At 44.6% G+C, this 21,635-nt stretch overlaps 5 protein-coding genes across 5 annotated transcripts; 4 read left to right on the top strand and 1 right to left on the bottom strand.

Annotated features, from left to right (window-relative positions):
* Positions 1-13: 13 nt before the first annotated feature.
* On the top strand, positions 14-2,340 carry EAE97_007209 (uncharacterized protein; the record flags this gene model as incomplete). Its single annotated transcript, XM_038877723.1, has 4 exons — positions 14-111; positions 165-915; positions 1,285-2,039; positions 2,091-2,340. The coding sequence occupies 4 exons, from the start codon at positions 14-16 to the stop codon at positions 2,338-2,340; spliced, it is 1,854 nt and encodes a 617-aa protein (XP_038731208.1).
* Positions 2,341-2,573: 233 nt separating this feature from the next.
* On the bottom strand, positions 2,574-10,702 carry EAE97_007208 (uncharacterized protein; the record flags this gene model as incomplete). The annotated part of the gene is made up of 6 exons (XM_038877722.1): positions 2,574-2,919; positions 2,974-3,022; positions 3,078-3,130; positions 3,186-3,267; positions 3,318-3,416; positions 3,467-10,702. The coding sequence occupies 6 exons, from the start codon at positions 10,700-10,702 to the stop codon at positions 2,831-2,833; spliced, it is 7,608 nt and encodes a 2,535-aa protein (XP_038731207.1). The 3' UTR covers positions 2,574-2,830.
* A 936-nt stretch (positions 10,703-11,638) lies between these two features.
* EAE97_007207 (uncharacterized protein) lies at positions 11,639-16,285 on the top strand (the record flags this gene model as incomplete). The annotated part of the gene is made up of 3 exons (XM_038877721.1): positions 11,639-12,167; positions 12,224-12,388; positions 12,473-16,285. The coding sequence occupies exons 1-3, from the start codon at positions 11,985-11,987 to the stop codon at positions 16,283-16,285; spliced, it is 4,161 nt and encodes a 1,386-aa protein (XP_038731206.1). The 5' UTR covers positions 11,639-11,984.
* Positions 16,286-17,161: 876 nt separating this feature from the next.
* On the top strand, positions 17,162-18,160 carry EAE97_007206 (uncharacterized protein; the record flags this gene model as incomplete). The annotated part of the gene is made up of 3 exons (XM_038877720.1): positions 17,162-17,213; positions 17,276-17,655; positions 17,711-18,160. The coding sequence occupies 3 exons, from the start codon at positions 17,162-17,164 to the stop codon at positions 18,158-18,160; spliced, it is 882 nt and encodes a 293-aa protein (XP_038731205.1).
* Positions 18,161-19,326: 1,166 nt separating this feature from the next.
* EAE97_007205 (uncharacterized protein) lies at positions 19,327-21,054 on the top strand (the record flags this gene model as incomplete). Its single annotated transcript, XM_038877719.1, has 4 exons — positions 19,327-19,432; positions 19,486-19,759; positions 19,861-20,809; positions 20,869-21,054. 4 exons carry the CDS (start codon positions 19,327-19,329, stop codon positions 21,052-21,054), a joined length of 1,515 nt encoding a protein of 504 aa, XP_038731204.1.
* Between the last annotated feature and the right edge of the window lie 581 nt (positions 21,055-21,635).

The raw sequence follows: 21,635 nt of genomic DNA, 5'->3' as shown, positions 1-21,635 counted from the left end.
ATCAATCATCAAAATGGGTACCGGTAAGAAAGAAGCGGCCAGAAAGGTCAAGCAAGGGAAAGTAGGAGATGGCATGGCAAATGTTAAGACCAAGGGCGAGAATTTCTATCGGTACGTTCCCGCCATTACAAACGTTGATGGACTGAAAACTAATCAATTCACAGCACAGCGAAGCAAGCCAAGACCTTGAATATGTTCAATGAAGGCAAAGCTCGTCACAATGCCGCAGGAAAAGTTACTCAAGCCGCTACCTTCCAAAGTAGGGAAACAAAACCCGCACGAATTGAGCCCAACAGAAAATGGTTTACAAACTCAAGAGTCATTGGCCAAGATGCGTTGACCTCTTTCCGAGAAGCCATGGCTGAACGCGCGAGTGATCCTTACTCGGTATTGCTAAAGACTAACAAATTGCCAATGTCACTGATTCGCGACGGACAAGGAAAAAATGGATTGAAGCAGCATCAAGCCAAGATGGCAGTCGAGGCGTCTCCATTCAGTGATACCTTCGGTCCCAAAGCACAACGAAAGAGAGTAAAGCTCGGTGTCAGTTCATTGGAAGATCTTGCCGACGATAGTGTTAAGAGCCACGATACATATCTGGATCGACTCGAACAAGCAAAGCTTCTGAGTGGAACTTCGAACGATCCCGAAGCTGTTGGTGAAGCTGCTGCTATTGATGATGGTCACATTACTAGTGCTCGAGAGGCGATTTTTAGCAAGGGTCAAAGCAAACGCATATGGAACGAGCTTTACAAAGTTATTGATTCCTCAGATGTGGTCATACATGTTTTAGACGCTAGAGATCCTCTAGGAACTCGCTGCCGGACCGTGGAAAAGTACATCAAGGATGAAGCACCGCATAAGCACTTGATATTCGTACTCAACAAGTGCGATCTTGTACCCACTGGAGTTGCTGTAAGTTTGACAATCCTTCCACATGTTAACCGTTTCCACCCATCTATTGCTCCCGTTTGTATTCCATCGTTAAGTCAAGGCATCTTCTGCACTATGTGCTCCTCACAATGGAAGGCAGTCTGTTACAACTTTGGTAGATCGAGTTCATTCTCGCCGCTCTTGACTCTCGGGTCTTGAGTAGGCAGCTCACCGTCTTGGGGAGTCTGTCGCAAAGAGTTCGATAATGTTTCGTTTGAGTTGAAGTCCACTTCCTCTTTAGCTAGTGGCTTGTGGTGGTTTTCTTAGTAATGATTCATACATTTCACCAGTGCACACAATAATATTATTTCACATGCAATGTATTTAATGTCATATGCTAATATACTGCAGGCCGCTTGGGTGCGATCGCTCTCCAAAGATTATCCAACTCTTGCATTCCACGCCTCGATAACAAATTCATTCGGAAAGGGATCCCTCATTCAACTCCTCCGTCAATTCTCTTCCCTACATGCCGACCGCAAACAAATATCAGTCGGATTCATTGGATACCCAAACACTGGCAAATCATCAATCATTAACACGTTGAGAAAGAAGAAGGTTTGCACAGTTGCTCCAATACCTGGTGAAACAAAAGTTTGGCAGTACATTACTCTCATGAAACGCATTTATCTCATTGATTGTCCTGGAGTAGTTCCTCCTAGTACTACCGATACACCTCAAGATATTCTACTGCGAGGTGTAGTCAGAGTTGAGAATGTTGAACATCCAGAACAATATATTCCCGCAGTTTTGAGTAAAACTAAACCCCAACACATTGAAAGAACATATGCTCTCAAGGGATACAAAAACCATATTGAATTCTTAGAGCTTCTTGCACGAAAGGGAGGAAGATTATTACATGGAGGTGAACCCGATGTTAATGGAGTAGCCAAGATGGTTCTCAATGACTTTTTGAGGGGCAAAATTCCATGGTTTACTCCACCTCCAAAGCTCGAAGGTCCAGAAGAAACCGGAGTAGAAGGACGAGAAGGTAGATTAGGCGAAATGCCACGGAAGAGAAAGCGTGATGAAGCTGGAGAATCAGTAGCTGACACATCTATTGGAGATATCGCTTCAATAGCCGAAGCCGACAATGAAGATGATTCGTAAGTTCAGGAAACATAATACATCATATTTTACGCTAACATTTCTTGTAGATTCGAAGGCTTTGATAGTGATAATGAAGAGGGTGGTGCCGCGCTGGATGATGTCGCTGATGCTGAAACAATCGATAAAGCTTTTGGCATAGAGTCTGACGAGGAAAGCGAAGCTGATGATGCTGACGAACCTGCCGGGGAAGAAGATGACGCCGAAGCTGTCAATGAGCAACTTAGCAAACAACTTTCAAAAGATACAAATCCCCCGAGGCGGAAACAGCCATCTAGGAAGAAAGGTCAAAAGACTTAAGAAGCTTATTTAGTAAAAATATATTAATGTTAATGCCAATGATACCCCCATGATTATTTTGATGTCTCAATCACACATAGCCTTGGCATGCCTTTCAATACAAAAACCGCTGAAATTGAACATATATTATCGGCCAAAGGCCTTCTTAGACAATCACCTCAAGACAGTTATTCCTCGTTTCAAAATCAATTACCAACGTTCAGCACTTCTTACAAGGATTCCCGTTGGATTTCTGTTGCATAATTGAAGACCGAATTTGAATCTTGATTCAATGGGATTTCTTGTATTATATTCTTATCTATAGTTAGCATAAGATACATAGCCACATCTCAAGTCTTCGCCTCCCCAATCTAACATGTAATGGGACTGGTTCTTCGTAGTCCCCCGTTTAATTGCCCAATGCCCAGTTCAGTATGTTACATCTCCCAACGCAAGCTCTGCTTTATGTTATGCCAAGCATCTATTTCACTTGCATCGTCCCCATCGCATGTCACAGGACTGGTGTTCTTGCTTCTTGCCCCATCTGCCTTGAGTCTCTTCTCGGTCTTCCATCCAGAGGCTGGTGCCAACTATTGGGGGCTATTTTTTCTCATTAGCAAACATAAGATCGCCAGGGGAGGGAAATATTGGTACCTTGGAGGATGTATCTGTTCATTGCTTCTCTGAAACGGCTTTTATATTCCTGCTTGCTTGTTAAGACTACGTAACTTATAATTGGAAAGGAGAATTGAACGGACCTTAGGCGACGTGACGGTAGGTCGATTACGGCCACCACCCGCGAAACCACGGTCTGGACGTATTCGTTAGCATGAAATGACAAGGTTTATGTTTGGATGAAACAGTACCTTTGATCCACGATTCTAACTTCTTATCCCAGGTGTAAGTACGGACCACGTCAATGATCCCGACGACAAGTTCTTTTCGTGCCTTTATCATGTAAGTGTATGTTAAATCCGTATTTGCTTGGTAACACTCACCTCATCCACAGCTACCATCAGCGAGTAATCCATTACATCGTTTCGTTGAAGGAAGAGAGTGTCATTGAAGATGGCAGATCGAAGAAGCTTCTTAGAATGCTTTACACAAATCAGTGACATGGACTTTGCATTGCTCTTACTTTACTTACTTCACGTGCAAATAAAGGAGACTCGTAAATAAATTCAACCATGTTCTCATCCAGAAGCACCTCATTCTGCTCCCCTGTAGACTGAATCTTTCTGTTTCGCATGGATCCCTTCAAATCAAAAATACGTGTAGGCGAACGGTCATAGAAAAGATTTTCCATTACCAACACATCCCACTTGATTTCCGTGCCCGTAGCTGGATTCTTGATAACAATCTGAAAGAAACCAAGCATTTTCGCAATGGCCGTAGGTAATTCATGAAACAGCGCCTCGGAAATGATATTGAAATAAGCTGGCGCAAATTTGAGGAATGCCTGAGTTTCAATGGGGGATAGCTGTTTCAAGACCAGCCTGTCATCGAGTGTTTTCAAGAATACGGATTTAGTCTTTCCTCCTTTAGAATCCCATTTCAAGCACCGAGATAAAGATTCTACAATTCGATCTGCTACTCCGCACTTTCTTCGCACAGCATCAAATTGTTCCGCAAAGAAAATTTTGCATTGCATTCTTGCCGAGGAATCGACGAACGAGTACGCAAGATGAGTACCAGTGGCACGCAATAATGAAGTTTCGACTTCTGCTTGATTGATACCATCTTCGCATATGTCTGGCGTACCGTCTAAAGGTATAGAATCATGTTCTTGGGCTTTTGCGCATACTGGACCTTGTTGTCGAAGATCATCTAACTTAGCTAGATAATGTTCCGATGACAACGTAAAAGCTATCAACGAGCTCGGTTCATCCTCTCTAATGATAACATCAGAATCGACAAATATATGCTCGCCAGCATTAATGGGATACTCAAGCTGGGTCCAACCACTGGCAGATCTCTCCGCCCAGAAATTAGTTAACATTTTCATGAGACTAGACTTCTCATGCTTTGGTATCTCCAGCGGAAGGTCGACATTTGGCTTGCCCCCACGAAGCGATTCAGCTAACTCCTCCGCACCTTGCAAAAGGTCACCAATCAAGGAATGGTCTGCATCGCTAACAGCTCCTTCGTCATCTGAACCAGTCTGACTAAAGTTTTGATGACTGTCATCCGCTTCAATATCGGCAACAGCGCCTTCAGTGGCGGCAGAAGTGTCATTCGGCGAATTTGGCTGAGTCTCGCTACTAGGAGGCTCCATATTAAGATCGGCGAGCCCTTCAGTCATGCCAGTAGATTCTGTACTGACTCGCGAGGGTTCGGCGTCTAGAGAAATCTCGTCGGGGGGTCCGCGCTCCTCGACAGCTTCGTTGATATCCTTGTAAATTTCGACTATCGGCTTAGAAGATGCCTTGGGGAAAGCTCTTGATTGAGTGACTTTCGCTGCCATTCGTCTCCTGTCGCGTAGACGTTCTTTCTCAAACTCTCTACTTAACTGCTCAAAGTGCTTTGCTAGCGTTGTAACTTTGGATTCCTTTCGTTTACCTTGCACAGACCTTGGAATTAGGGAGTGTCCCGCCTTGCGATTCTGTTTGAGTGATCCCAAGCCCAATCTTTCCGAAAGTCTTTTGTCGGTGGGTCTTACCGGCTCTGTGGTAGATGGCTTCAAAGGTTCAAGCAATGGGATCTGAGTATCACTAGACTTGCGCGCATCTCCTAGACGATGATATGCCTTACTAGAAATTGGCTGCATGCGACGTAAGGTATTTGCAGGCTGGGACTGAGTACGATTAAGAGGAGGCGAAGCACCGCTGCGGCGCGAGGTTGTACGTTCCGTTGGTCTTGGGATTCCCGAAGTCTCTGTTTGTAATTGCCCCTGCTCGCCAGAATGTGATTGGTTTGCCCTTCGTAGTCTCTCAATTTTCTCGGATAAAGTCGCTTCTAAAGGTGTTGTGGGTATTTCTACATCCGGGGAACTCTCCATTTCAGATGGACTAGATGTGAGGAAGTCAGATGTATCTGTCGGTGTCAAAATGTCCGAAGCAAGTTGTTGATCTACGGTTTCTGGAATAGCGAGATCAAGATGTTCGACTCCCTCATCCCGAGGCGTTTGAATTGGATCTTCTGATGTAGACAGTTGGGTTCCATCGAAAGGTTGCGAATCACCCGCTACCAGATCTGGAACTGAAGTGTCTTCGACTCTTGTTAGCTGATCCTCCGGCAATTCTTCTGTATCCTGACTTGGATCGGTTGCGGTTTCCGTGGGTGCTTGAATTACGGATTTCTCTTCGACATCAGACAATGGTTCATTCGTCTCTACAGACGCTAATGAAGTTTGAGATTCGTCACGATCCATAAACATCCTCTTGAGTTGTATCGCAGCAAGGCGGCGAATGTCCTTTTCTGAGGGAAAGAAGTTTCCATCAAAATCCTGGAAGGCGTCGTCCCACTCCGCAACCTTCTCTTGCATAGCTCTTACAGCTCTATTTAGTGGGATGATTTCATAGTATTTCGATTCCATGTATTTATCCTGTAACTTACGTAGCAACGCAGTGTGTTCTTCTTGCGCACGTTTCGTTAAGCGCTCTATTTCGGCTTTACATGCTTCCGCCTTTTCGGGTGCCACGCTATCAATGTTAATTCCTTTGATCCTCGAAACTACCGATGTCATGAACCTGTTCCACCGCTCTTCTATTTTTGTAAAAAGTTCGTTTTTCAACCTCAAATCATTGTCTACTTTCCAGGTAATTCTTGTTCGAGGTACAACAATTTCAAGAAGGTCGATGGGATCGTAGTGGATTCTAATGGCTACGTTGCGGAAGCCAAAATATCGCAAATGATCACGATGCAAATCATGAGGACAGAACCCTGCCCTGAGATGCAAGTCGCTGCTCCAAAAAGACAGTTCTAAATACTTGCCGAAAGAGTATTTCCATGTACTCTCAGACATGGGCATAACCTGAGTTTCCTTCTGACATTTTTTGCAATAGCTCCACATCAAAATGGAATCCTGAAGTCCTTTGATCTTACAAGGCGATCTTTCAACAAACACAGTTATGCGTGCTTCGCCATGAACATAAGTTCGATGGTGCTCCGACATCTTACGATCGCAGCCATTAAACGTACAGGTGGTGTTGATCGTCAAGCACAGATCCTCTACATACTGGCCCAGTGTACAATCGGGATCGATTTCTGCTGATATTTCGTGCTCAGTATAGAATGCGAGTGTAAGAAGATCGGGTCCAGCACAAGGGATTGAAGTTTCCGTGCAGACGACTGTGTATAGCACAGTGATATTTTGGTGTTCATACGGATCAAACAGGTTGAGATTCCCTTGAATGTAATTCTCCCATTGCCGAGTCTGTGTCTGGTAATTGTGCAAAGCCTTATCATACTCGGCATCATGTACAGCATGCAGGACCTCCATGATTTGCCTAGGTGCATTTTTAATACTCTCGTGAACCATGTCGGGCTTTATGAGCTGGAACTTCTGCGGCTTCGATTTTTCTGTTTCGGTCTGCTCTTCAAACATGTCTTGGTCACGAAGTCTTTTCAAATAAACAAGTCTTCGCTCCTGCTCTCTCGCTCTAACCAATAGATACGGTTGCATAAACTTCACAAACGGAGAGGCAGATAGAATTTTAGTTTGGTGCTTGGCTACCATATCGCTATAAAAGGTTGGCATAGGTACATCTTCTGGCAGGTGATCGTCATGGGAAGAGTGAGCATGTGACTCATGTGCAGAAATCATTCTCGACACTTCCGGCTTTTGTTCAGCCAATGTGGCCGTCTGAGCCTCAGTAGTAGATTCAGGGTTAATGAGAACTTTATTAGTGGGTATGCCTTCATTGTTGCCGAGCGCATCTTGAGAAGGGCCTTTGATTTTGTTCGACTCAGTAGCAGCCTGCAATACATTGCTCGCGGCCACAACTGTGTCTTGTTGAGGCATAGCATCCAATCCTATGGATTTCGAAGTTTGTCCGTTTTGTCTTGCAGGGGAGAGATTGCCAGTTTCTGCTACCGACGGGATCAAGACAAATTCATCCCTCATTAGGCATGTTTCAAGCTTCAAATTGTAAACCACGTATACCATAAATTCAGTGATCTGCTTCATTTTGGCAAGTACAGGCATGCTAGCACCCCGGAGAGCGATGGTACATCCTAGCTCTTTTGGGCACCCAGATAAGTATATGTAAGTCTTCTTTCTTCCCGGAATATCTCCATGGACGTAAGTTTTCACATCAAAACCAGAACTCTTGCCTATGTGTACTGGCTTCAGAGCTACCATATCGATAGACGAAATGACCTCTGTCTGAGCACATCTTGAAACCGCTTCTATTACCGAGGGTTTAACATTGTAGATAACGGCGATGTTTGCCTCGGCGAGATATTGCAAAGCAAGCCCGGAAATATGCTTCTGAACCAGAAGAAGCTGGGGACGCAGAGATGCGATTCGATTCACCATGTTTCTCAAAAATTCTTTCTCTTGCGCGATAACAGGCTCCAGACTCATGAAAGACGATTGGTGGCGTTGATATTCAATTGGAAATGATACAATAACAATGCGGGGATTCGAAATACTTCTAGGCATACTTTTCAAGGCCAGGTTCTTGGTAAATACGACGCCGGATACATATGAAGTGTCGCCTGGTTTCCCACCAGGAATCTTCTTTAATTTGACATAATGACGAATATCTATATCATCACCGCGCCGAACGTCTGGATTTACATCATCCGTGCACTGAAGAAGAATAGGTATCAGGGCCTTCTCCCAAGAAGCAACGTTTGGAACGTCTGCGTCTTCTAGTAATTGATGTAGTAGCCGCCGGACATGATGTAAACTAGCATTATTTAGCTCTATAGCAGGAGCTTTAGCATCTCGCATTGATGCACTTCGAGTCATTTTTGAAGACATGCCTGCCGGTGTGGGCACATCTGATAAGTGTTCCGGTGTAGCAACATCTTCATTCACATTCCCATACCCCTTCGCTAAGCCTGTCGGTTTCATCTGTCTTGGCGAGGGCCGAGTATGGTGTAAAGTATTACTAGCAACGCTTAGATTACGACGACGATTCGGACGTGTGAAAGCTCCCACAGTTGCACTAGCATCTTCTAAGCCTCGACTTGTAAAACTGATTCCACTGACACTTTTATCGCCAGTTCTAGCCCTATGTCTTTTGGTAGCGTTCAGCAAAGAGCCAAAACCCACTCTGTCATTTTCGAAAGGAGAAGTTGTAGTGTTACCATTATTCAAAGTAGCAAAAATACTCATCTGTTCATCGGCGCTTGAGCCTTCATCCGACATATATGGTGCCAAATCTGGATCAATAATATTATCGTCATGGAAGGCTGGTAGACGTGTCCCTTTTCCAATATCATCGGTTAGTCCACGATGAAATGGTGCTCTATCTCCGGCAGGAGTTTTGAAACGACCAAGAAAATTGTGTTTTGACTGATGCCGCCTATGGCTAGAAGATGAAGGTCTCGCAGCAGTAGACAAGGCTTTCAATGATCTGGATGAGCTTGGGCGACTCAGTTGCGGTGCATCTATCTCTAGAATGGCGGAGCGCCTGTTAGAAGAATCTCCAATTCGTCGTGTGGCAGGTATGGCCATCATTGGGGTTGCAAGAGGTCTAGATTCGTCTCCTATCTTCACTGAATCACTTGAACTCTCCGGCAGATCTATTTTAGTTGATGTAGAGGAGTCAAACTTGGCCTGTTGAGAATGGAAGAAAGTCGGCAAGCCTGATTCGTCATCCGAGTCGTCAGAGCCGCTACTATCGTGGCGCCTGTTTATGATATCGAGGCAAGTTGTACACATCCGAAGTGAACCCTGAACACCAAATCTTTGACCTGAAATAGTCTGTGTGCATTTTGAGTCAAAGATACAGCCGCAAGTTCGGCAATGATGCTTTCTGCGAAAGGCAGTGAAAGGATCGCCGCATAAGAAACATTCTTTGCAGATGTCATCAGCCATCCAAAATTCCTTACTGAGAACTTGCTTTCTCATTTGTTCTAAGCGAGCGCTGACTACTTCTGCATTGCCTCCATTTGTAGTAGTGCCGGGTATGCGAGCTCTACCAGAGTAAGTACGCGAAGAACGCTCATCTGTACCAAAAGAATCATGCCGTACATGGTTATGTGCAGACGTATGGACAGGGCTAGCTTCCGCGGTACTGCGGTCTGTCGAAGAGGCACGTGATGCTTGATAGCCAGGAAGATGTGACTGAGTTATACGTTCGACAGCAGGACTTCGCCTGGCAGTTTCTGGGATGAAGAGACGCGGTGTTACATTCGGTCTTGGATCTGAAGTCTTTATGGAAGAAAGTGCAGACGAAGCTGTTTTAGGGTTACTCAAAGACTTGGCTCTTCCTGTGGCGCTGCCATCACTAGCACGAAAGTTTATCTCCTGGGAATCCTTTTTGGAATCTAAATTGCCTAGCGACATTCGTCCAGCGGATTCGCTTTTCGAGGGCTCAAAATCAAAAGACTCTGAATCGTCTAAGCCCGAAGGATGGCCTGGAAAACGTCTACTTTCGGATGCGCTAGCTGACCCAAACGTGTTAGGGTGAGTGTAATCTGACGCTGAAGCTGGTTCGGATCTGTCTGCAGCACCTTTTTTATTTACTTTATCTGTAACATTTCCGTCCGAACTTCCCAGCCGATCCTTCTCCCCCTCTTTGAATGCAACCGCGTTGACAGGTGCAACGGTAGGGACAATAGCTGAAGATGATGCGTTCTTGACCATTGGATTGAGAGGAGGCCTGGCTGACGATTTTGAGGTTAAGGGTGCTGACGAGAGCGAGGCCTTTGGCGGTTTGATAGCATGTGACTGCATCTCAGACGAATTCCCCATGAAGGAAGATACAGACGGGGACTGAAGTTGTGAAGATGTCGTTGAAAGTTGGATGGGTGAAGCAGTAATGCCCGAATCCTCACGCGCAAGACCGGCAGACCCTTTTGAACCCGGAGTAATGTTCGAAGCATTCTGACTCTTGATTGAAATCGTGTCGAAGCTCTCATTGTCACCTTTCACGGAGATACTTCCTGCTCTATCCTTTCCTACTCCAACTGCGCCTTTGAACCGACTGTATAGACCACTCAAACCATTTTGCATAATATCCCCAGCTAGGCCTTTACTTTCAGGGTTCGAGGAGGATGGAGGCGGAGCAGCAAACTCGTTGAATGTGGTAAGAGTCTCCGACTGACAGGCAGTACTATGTATTTTATCAAGAGCTTGTGCCAGCTGTTCCTTATCGACGGTGGTGGCCCCAGGAAGTGATACCAACGATCCTCGACGAGATCGCGCTCCTAGTGGAATCAATAGCGGCGCCATCACAGAAGGTTTCGGGGATCCATGAGATGACATCTTCTTTCCGTACACACGCTAGTAACCTCTTATTTTAGCCTGTTGAAACTTTGAGGGCGAACTCAGAGCTCTTGGTTCTTAGCAAACCGATGCCCTCCTGTCAAGAGCGGATCATATATTGTGCTCGATAAACCAAAGTTGTGCGACAGCTTAGACCGCTTTGAGTTTGCGTAATCATGTCATGAAGTTGATTTGTAAATTTAGATAGGTTGTCTTGCGGAACGAAATGTGCAGATTGCTCTTTGGCTGGATGGATGAATGGTCAGCCAGATGAGATGAACGCCCTTGATAGAATCACTAACTGGAAAGTGGTGGCAGCATTTCTTATGACAATAACCATTTACTTGTATTATTGAATAATCTACAGCAGGATTTGTTTTCGCTTTATGAGTCGAAGAGTAAGCTGCATTTTGGGAAGGATCGATAGAAACGAATGTACATTATTTGAAAAGCGTTATGAGGATACCAGTACTGGAATTTCCCCTCATACAAGCAGCTCACACCTAATAGATGGTAGGGTAGCACGGGCAGCTTCATATGATCGAGAAAAAGCGGTCCACAAAATCGCTCAAACACTCAAATAAAATCATAATCATGCATTGGACATGGATACTCTCACCTTGATACCGAGTAGATATCTTACAGCAATACAAATATATACATTATGATCGTAATTAAGAGGGTTATGGATGTGTTTATTTGATTTTTGAACCAAAATAATGATTGCATGAATTGATATCGAATATTATTAAGAAAAGTGTATTTCCAAATGTCCCGGTTTTCTGCTCTACGTCGTACAGGAGGGTAGATATCATCATCATCATCATGCTATTAGATAAGGTTCTGTGACGGAACATTGGCGTTCCGATCATCATCAGCCACACACTCCACGCACCCTTCCAACGCCACATTATGCTCCTTCTTGCCTAGCCTCGAGCTAGCCTAGTACTCCACACTATCGTAAATTGATATCGCGAACGCGTCTTCCAGATTATTATATTAGGTCAACTCGACTCAACTCGACCCTACTCAGACCATTTACCACATTAAACAATCTCAATGCTATGAACATTGACTGCGCACTTGTACTATCGTCGCTACCATAACGTTCATTTCCAATTTCCAGAAAGTCTACCTGGGTAATTCAACAACATGTTATGATACTACTGAGTCTTTGTGTCTATGAGTTTGTAAGATTATAAATTAAGACTCACAAATTCATATGCGAATGGGATATTATAACACTGGAGATCTCAACTAATCTACAGCAATCAACTTCGTCATGACTCTCCTACGAAGCTGGCTTGCCCAAAATATCGAACAATCTTTGAAAGAAGCACTGATTTGGCTGAAATTAACACGTGTTGAACATGAAAATGCGAGCAAGTCTCACGAACAATTCTCTTACGAGCAGGAAAGACTCTTCATCAAGCTCGAAAAGCCCGGGTTGATTCATTTGATTAGTGTGGGTCATTCGTTTGAACCTTTTTTCAATAGTTCTGTCTATTGACACATCTATAGAACAGCAAGGCGAAGGATTCAACGCAGTCTATGATCGTATCTGATGGTACCACCAAGATCACAGCAATATTCCAACAAGACTTCCTGGATCGCTATTTGGAGAAGCACAAATGGACACTGGAGGAGTTTATTGGAGAAACTTTAGCAGCGGAGAAGTTGCAATTGGTATGATGACCTCGCCAGTCTATGACAAGTTCCTAGGAGTACTAACTTCAACTTCGGGTGTGTGACTTTAATATTACAGTAGAGCCACCAATCAGGTTATACCTGGAAATCCCAAGATTTAAGCCCAAAGGGCCACAAGATGTTTCTGGCTCAGCACGTGCTGTAGACATTGGGGAAATTATTGATAATAAATTGGATGCAATAAAAGAGTTCCTGGATGTTGAGAATCGTGGGTACACTGTTCAACAAAATTTCGACCTCGAATCCCAAAATACCTCAACACCTTCACAGTCTGCTATGCTTGCGACACAGGATCCCGCAAGCATTTCAGAATCCAGAAGAGAAAAGAGTATTCTTTCTGATCTGCATCGACCAAAGCTGTGCGCTTCGAATAATGATCTCCTAGCAATTCTTCAGAAACCTACGGCCATCCAAATCACAGCTGATAGTCCTCATGTCGGTGAATCAGGACAACCACTTGACTCGGCTGATGTTTCGGGGTCAGCACAACCACTTTCCCCTAAATCAAGTCTTGTTTCCACCAATCTGGAAAGAGGTGATGAAACGAGACACATAAACAATTTACAGGTTCAACAGACTTCCACGCCTTCCATAGATGAACAAAGAACTGGTAATAATATGATGCTAAGAGATGGGAGGCCCAACGCAAACAATGCGACGCTTGAGGCTATGGAATCTTCCAGCGGGAAATTTCATAATAATTCTCTAATTAATGAGCCTTTACAATTACAGAAAAGTCTGCCATGTATCCCACATCCTTATGGTCGTATTTCAAGAGAACAGAACGATTGGTGCAAGCGTCCGGACTCGATTGTCTCAATACCGGATGATCATAGATCCGCACCAAACCTACCCCCAGCTATCCTAAAATCTCAACTAGCTTTTTACGAGGAATTACTCGCTGCACGAGTTTCAGCTACTCCTAATAATGTGGTACAGAGCAGTCAGGCCTCCAAAGCAGACTCGAGCCAGGTCACTATTGAGACAGAAGATAGGGACCATTGTAAGGATAGTCCCGCTGCCCTTCACCGCTCGAAAGGAACTGAAGAACTTGAATATAGCCCTGAAGATCCGCAGTCTAAAACTGTGTTTGATAGTGATGAGGGTCATCAGTCGGATAGCGACTCAAGTGATATGACGGAAGTTAGTTGTCCTAGTCCAGAACGAAACTCAAGACCCAGACAGGCGATGGAGGAAAATCACACCTCCCATCAAAGTTTAAATCGAGATCGTACACACTCACCAATAACATATGGCGAAGACGAGGATCCAGACAGCACAGAAAGCAAGTTGAGTGATGCAATGGAAGTTAGTTGCCCTAGTTCAGAACACAGCTCAAAGCCTAGACAAGTGGTTGGGCAAGACGATAACGTCGAGCAAGTTGCAGGCCCAGAGAATTCTCCAACTTTTGAGAGTGGTGATGGAACGCATAGTTCCGATAGTTCTGATGTGCCACTCTCAGAGGCTTGTCAAGAGGCCATCCCGCAATCTTCACCAAATGTCACAGAAAGCAAGGTGACTTGTGTTATCAAGGACAAAGCATCTACAGTATCGGTCCAATACCCAGCTAATAGCGTTTCGGATGACGAGGAGTTGGAATTGGATATTCCGCATGTCCTGGGCGACGAAATTCAGGGTGAAAACTCACCTGTTTCTGCTGACGCAGTAAACGGAATCCAGAGTCGTAAATCACCTGAAGATGATCACCCACGATTTCCACAGCGTCAGCTCGAAACCGCGCAGCGTAAGTCCGAAGTACAGGTCGAAAAGACTCCAAATCACAACAAACGGGCGAACGCAGAATTGACATCAGACTCTGTGATTCCTGGGACTTATGATAGCCCACAAAACGAAGCGGTCGAAGATAGTTTACTTATCCCTGAATCCGGGCGATTTCAGTTACTCCAATTACCGAAAGTAACTCCTCAGGTGTTTGACACAATCGGTGAGACGCCTCGAGACAAAAAAGAGCCAAAGAGCTCTAAAGTTCAACAATCTCGTGAACAGCAAATATCATCAAAGTCCAATGATCATATAGTTTATCCGACCATACCAAGGACTTTGTATTGCCAATCTATGCCAATTCCCAATCTTGATGGGGCTACTTCTGAAGCTTTGCACTCTCCCAGTGCGAGCCCTTCCATAAGCTTTCTACCATTAAGTCGAAGTTCTCCAGAGCAAGGACACGATGGGGAACGTCCTTTCAAGCGGCAGAAAATTACGGATCCTCTAGCTCTACAGCAGGCTCTAGGTTTCAGTCAAGAGGAAACCCCTTGTAAAGACAGAAACGAAATGGTAAGAGCGAACAGGCGTGAGATACGAGAGGTTCTACAAAGGCGATCACCAACAGTAGATCCTGGTTTAATGGGCAACAATACCGAAGGAACAAAAATTGTGGCATTTCCAGAAGATTCCCAAACGAGTCACCATGGATTTGAGACAGATTTACATGATACAGTAATCTCTGATCAGACCTCCACATCTTACCAAAACTTGCCCCTAGGTCAATCATCTCCACCTCTCGGCGGTCGTAACATGACCAGAGCTTCGATTGTATCCGAAAGAACTCGGCTGAGCTCGGGGCATGCCCACCAGTCGAAGCAGCGGCCTACTTCGCTTTTTGAGAAGTATTCTAATACTTACCCACGCTATAAGGGCAATAAGAAACAGTTCATATGTGCACTTGTATATCTGGAGTGGCTTGGGACCCCCACAAGACAACCTCGGAAATCACTATGGGATGATTTTGTTTGGTTCTATACTCTGTACATGGACCATGTCCTCAACAGTAGGAACAGATTGAGCGGAATTAGATTCTACAATGAATTGGGGATTTCTGATCCCTATTTTACTCACTTCGACAAAACAACAGGACCAATAATCACCACAGAAAGCCTCAATGCTGCATTATCGCCCGAATCCCCAGATTATAGTATTATTGAAGACTTGCGTGAAAAATACGGAAGCACTACGTCGCAGCCGTTAATTAGTCCCGGGAGCATCAGAGCAGACTCTGTTAGGCAACAATCGAGTGAGTTCATTAGTTTTGCAAATGCCGATACCCCTTTACCGTCAAGAGCCTCCACTCATCTTGAAAACCTTGCCTCACGAAAATCCTCGAGAAGTTCGGATCGATCGCCATCATCAGGAAATACAGAACTCACGCCAACGAGGCAAAAGAAGAAGCGGACTTATTCGGAAACAACAATTTTGAGGAACAGAACCCCAGAAGACTTTTTACTGCCATCTAAAGAGTCAAAATCACAATCAACTTCATCTAAACAGCCAGTGACATATGCGGCGCTATCAAGGGCTTCAAAAGAGCCTAGAAAAGCCCCAGGAAGGTTTTTTGAAACCCCAAGTCAATTGTTATTCTCATCAGATATGGGATCGTCTCCTCATAATAGTTCCTCGCCTCTCCGAAATCTGGCATCACCACGGAGTTTGCGAAAGACTTCGGATGGCCCATCATCAGTACAAATAAACGCTCGTGAGTTGGCAAGCCCAGTGCAACGAGAGGCTCCACGTGCCGTGCGTGAAATGGGCTTCTCGAGAGAGCGCAGACCGCAAGAACGTATATCAAAATCCTCGCGTGAAAGATCAATATCTCCACCGCCGCCAAGGGAGATTGGGAAATGTACGCCAGCCTCAAATAAACCAGAAAAGGTTGATACCGGCCTTGAAAATCAAGAACAGCAGACGAGCCTTGAAAAACCAACCAAGTTTCCCTCGACCGCATCGACCTTCATTGGTAAATGGGAATTTGGGAAGTATCTCGCGCAAAGGCGAAGGGAGACCGGCGTTCGTCGTTTAAGGTCGACACCAAGGACTAGTTTCGGCATGAAGCCAAGATCTAGTGGTGAAAATAAAGGCTAGCACATCTAAAAGCGTGTTGGTGGGGGTCATTCATTTCTCAAAGATAGCCCAGTGTTTAAGAATCTGTACTTAGTAGTTATGGAGACAAGCATGCCAACTCATATAAAGTTATCAATACCCAAGATCAATACGAAAGATATTAACAAATTGTGTGTGAGCAACAATGTAATAGCTGCTCTGCTATGCCATCCAAACACACAACGCTGCCCTAATGGCCCAGACTCAGGGTATGAAATAAAATATAGGCTAGGGATGTGTGTAAGTGGGGAGCTGTCTACGTGATAGGCTAATGCTATTGAAGTATGGATTAGGGGCCCACAGGGGCTGCATAGTATCTAAAACGAACTCTTGGAAATAATTCATACAGCACAACGTTGAATTAGTTGCCCAATAGCGAACCCTATTTACTGCTGCATGCATTGTGTGAAACTGAATGTACACATGTATATATGTACTCTAGAAAGTAAAGCGATGGATTTGGGAAGATTCCGCCTAGGGAAATAGGACGTTTCAACGACACATGAGTTACAATGGCATCGATATTAATTATACGAACTTGTCCTAAGGGACCCCTCATTGCCACATCTGATACAATTAGAGACTAACTCTCACCGTTCAGGGATAATAAGGAGGCACATACTTCGTAAGCAGCTCCCTTACAGCTCATATCCTCGTATCAATTCATTTCAATCAATCAATCACGTTGCTTTTTGAGCCCTCCTTGCATGAGATCCAGCCTCAACGCCTCCTCCTTAATCCTTTGATGCTTATGTAGCATATTACTTTCACTCACCGTCCTTATATCTTCTTTGCCCACGCCTTTACTTCATTATTGCTCAACAAATATTGTTTAGAATTAACTCAAACAATTTCAACATGTCATCATCAAACCGCTTTTTGATCTGGGGAGGAGAAGGTTGGGTTGCTGGTATGTTTAACACCCCACTCCAATTCAAGAGCTTCTGAACCGTGCTAACCCAGTTTCCCCAGGACATCTCAAGACTCTCCTCGAAAGTCAGGGAAAGGAAGTTTACACCACCACTGTTCGCATGCAAAATCGCGAATCTGTCATTGCAGAAATTGAAAAAATCAAGCCAACACATGTCCTTAACTGTGCTGGCTGCACTGGACGCCCCAATGTCGATTGGTGCGAGGATAACAAGGAGGAGACGATTCGAAGCAATGTTATCGGAACGTTGAACTTGACCGATGTTTGCTACTTGAAGGGTATTCATATTACCGTCTTTGCTACAGGATGTATCTATACCTATAACGATGAGCATCCGATTGGCGGACCTGGATTCTTGGAGACTGATCCAGCCAACTTTGCTGGCTCATTCTACTCAGAAACTAAAGCCCACGTCGAGGAGGTTGGTGCAATTCCTTCAAAGATTTCGGAAAAAGATGCTAACAATCACTGCGCAGGTTATGAAGACATACAATAACACCCTTATCCTCCGACTTCGAATGCCCGTCAGTGATGACCTTCACCCCCGAAACTTCGTTACCAAAATTGCCAAATATGACCGTGTAGTCGATATCCCCAACTCGAATACCATTCTTCACGATCTTCTCCCTGCTTCCATCCTCATGGCCGAGCACAAAGATACCGGTATCTACAACTTTACCAACCCAGGAGCCATTTCTCACAACGAGGTCTTGGCCCTCTTCAAGGAATATGTGAGACCAGATTTCACATGGAAGAACTTCACATTGGAGGAACAATCCAAGGTCATCAAGGCGGGACGAAGTAATTGCAAGTTGGATACTACTAAATTGGTCAAGAAGTTGGGCGAGTATGGGTATGAGGTCCCAGAAATTCACGAGGCGTACAAGGGGTGTTTCCAGAGAATGGCTGCTGCTGGTACCAAATAGATGGGGCTCACATGTAACATGTAACGTGGGCGGGCACATGCAGAGATTGTGATTCTGTGTCTCATCATCTGAAGTATATCTTTACTCTAAGACGTGGTTCAATATCTCCACGCTATATTTCAAATAAATATACTTATTATTATTATTGTCCAAACCTTCTAGGATTCCTCGAATATATGCTTGTGATGCGATGAGAATATGAAAATATGGCTACAATCACTGACGAACCACTTTGACATTATTGTCAGAGGGGCTAAGATGATACACAACGGTGCTATACACGCCAGTATGGGTTCTCCAGCATGAGTGTTGTGAATACGTGCCATTGGAACAGATAAACATGTTCACACAACGGTTCTACATACGCCCGCATGGATTCTCCAGCTTAATTGTTGCGCATACATGCCATTGGAACAGATGAACATGTTCACAACTTTATATTGAGCAACCAATCCATGCTTTGCGATGATATTCACCCGGTATTTCCTATTTCCTCTTTCTTTTATGACGTTTCCTTCTTCCCCAAGTTAATTCGGTGGGTGCATTGATGAAATCTTAATCTTAAGTATTTTCATACTGTATTTTATGGATCCTTGGCTGCCCCTCCATGAACGAAAATTTCATGCAAAGGAACTGAGACAACACTAGGTATGGTATTTAGGTAGGTACTTGGTTGAAACTTGACAGCAAATGACCTGATAATAAGGAAATTTGATATAAAAAGAAAACAATAACAAAGTCTTCATCAGATCTAGCTAATGTGTACCTCAACACACAAATTATTATTTAAAGAATTATTCAAAAAGAGTAAGAAGAGAAAAGAAGAGAAAAAAGAGACAGACGTCGACATCGTTCGTAATCGTGATTGTAAATATCTCCAGCACAAGCTCATAAGCCACCCTCGCCTTCGCTTCGTTGACAGTCAATAAAGCCTCGCGTCATACTATCACAATCTCGGCATTCCATTCTTGAATTGCGAGAAAATAATTTCAGCCTTACACCAAAAACCTAACGAGCCACTGTATATTCATCCCATCCCGACTTTTCTTATCATTAAGGTCGCGGAATATCCTATTTTCTCTCTTACTCTATCTATCTACCTATTACAACTAACCGTTGTGCTCAAATAACCTCATTCCCTAGAGTACCCCTTAGCGACCTCGAAGATGGTTGTTGACACCACATATTATGAGGCCCTCGGTGTCAAACCCGACGCTTCAGAATTAGAAATCAAGAAAGCATACAGAAAACTAGCTATTATCACTCATCCGGGTAGGTACTTCTGAGCGATTCTCTCAAGACGTGCGATATTGATGTAACTGCAGATAAGAACCCCGGCGATGACACCGCTCACGAGAAATTCCAAGCTATTGGCGAAGCATACCAAGTCCTCAGCGACGAAGAGTTGCGCAAACGATATGATAAATTCGGAAAGGATTCTGCGCAGCCTGGGGAGGGATTTGCGGACCCGGCAGAGTTCTTTGGAACGATTTTTGGAGGGGAAGCTTTCGTGGATCTTATTGGAGAGATTACTTTGATGAAGGACTTGACGAAGACTATGGATATTACTATGCAAGAAGGCGCCGAAGAGGAAGAAGAGTGAGTTTGGTTCTATCAAGACTGCGGGGCATGGCTAGCGAACCTGAGGGACATCGCGATGCCATGTAATTATTTGGAGGGTTTGACTAATGCGATGATAGATTCCCAGGAACTGAGGCCGCGAAACAGGAGAGTATGGCTGCAGGAAGTGAGAAGGCTGGACCACCGGCGACAGAAACAGATGGCAAAACTACCCATGTACCCTCCGCATCTGTGTCTGAGACTCCAGACAGCCCTTCGCCCGCATACTCGGAGAAGCCACCAGCTGTCCCCAGCCCTGCCGCATCGGGAACATCAACTCCAAGGCGTACCACACAGATTCCTCTCCGACCAGCTATCATGAACCAAACTGAAGAAGAGGCCCAAATGGCTGCCGCAGGTATCACAGAAGAGGAGAAAGAGTTGAGGAAGAAAGAGAAGAAGAAGGGTGGTCTTTCCAAGGCCCAACGTGACGAACTTGCAGCGTATGAGAGAGAACGTACTGCAGCTCGTAAAGAGCGAGTCGACACATTGGCAAAGAAGCTGATCGATCGTATCAGCATATGGACAGAGACAGATAAGGGACCTGATGTCACCAAGGCTTTCCAAGAGAAGACACGCCTCGAAGTAGAGAATCTCAAGATGGAATCTTTCGGTCTGGATATTCTCCATGCGATTGGTCAAACTTATCTTCAAAAGGCTACCGGACTGCTCAAATCCCAGAAATTCTTAGGCATTGGCGGTTTCTTCTCCAGATTAAAGGACAAGGGAACTATCGCAAAGGAGACCTGGAACACGATCTCTAGTGCTATCGATGCGCAAATGACCATGGAGGAAATGGCCAAGATGGAAGAAAGGGGTGGCGAGGACTGGACTGACGAGAAGAAAGTCGAATATGAGCGTCGCGTCACAGGAAAGATCCTCACAGCCGCATGGCGTGGAAGTAAATTTGAGATTCAAGGTGTTCTCAGGGATGTCTGTGATGAGATTCTCAATGACAAGAAAGTTCCCATGGCGAAAAGACTTGAGCGTGCTCAAGCTCTCGTTATTTCCGGTGAAATATACTCCAAGGTATATCTTTCCCATTCCCTGTGTCCACAATATTCGAGCTACAACTAACAAAACTTTAGGCTCAACGTAACCCAGAAGAAGAAGGCGATTACATGGCTTTCGAACAATTAGTCGCCGAGGCAGCTGCAAAGAAAGAGAGCAAGAAAAAGGGAAAGGATAAGAAAGAACATGGTCATCATCATCATCACTCACACTCGGATGCGCAAGCCGCCGCGGATGACTTACCTAACGTACCTAAAGCCTAGGATTAGGTGGAGAGATTAAACAAATCGGGTCAAATGGGAGGTAGGAGAGGGGCGGACTTTCAGTGGTAGTATATTATACCTAGCGAAGGGACTTCCTATCATTGCGTTAATCAAAGATCAAACGTCTTGATTAGGGTTGCAGTGTGCCAAGAGCACGATCTGTGGATTTGAGCGTGGGAGCGTAGTAAGTAGATGCCATGTGTATGCCATTGTGGTTATTTTGCATAGGGAATGGAAAGGAATGAGAATGCTAGACTTTCAAATTATATATGGGATTTCAATATTCGTTCTTGTTGAGATTGTCGATTTAAATTTGGCTATTCAACAAAGCTACGTAAAATAGGTGTAAAGAAAGGAAAGGAATGATTGTAAACACCCCAGTGAAATTCCTTCCCCGAGGGTGTATAGGATTTTATTCTTATTATATGTTATATTGCTTACATGAATGCCAACAACTGCAGCCCGATATCCCCATTTCGTAAACGAGTTGGCAACCATATCCTGTTTCCAATTGTGAAGTGGCACACTTGTTGAGGATGCGATACTGCAATGCATTCAAACATACGTGGAAACCTGCATCC

This window comes from Botrytis byssoidea (assembly GCF_014898295.1).
Source record: "Botrytis byssoidea strain MUCL 94 chromosome Unknown BBYS_014, whole genome shotgun sequence".
Classification (NCBI taxonomy): Eukaryota; Fungi; Ascomycota; class Leotiomycetes; order Helotiales; family Sclerotiniaceae; genus Botrytis; species Botrytis byssoidea.
The sequence above is the reverse complement of the archived record's forward strand: the minus strand, read 5'-3'. Positions and strand labels throughout refer to the sequence as shown.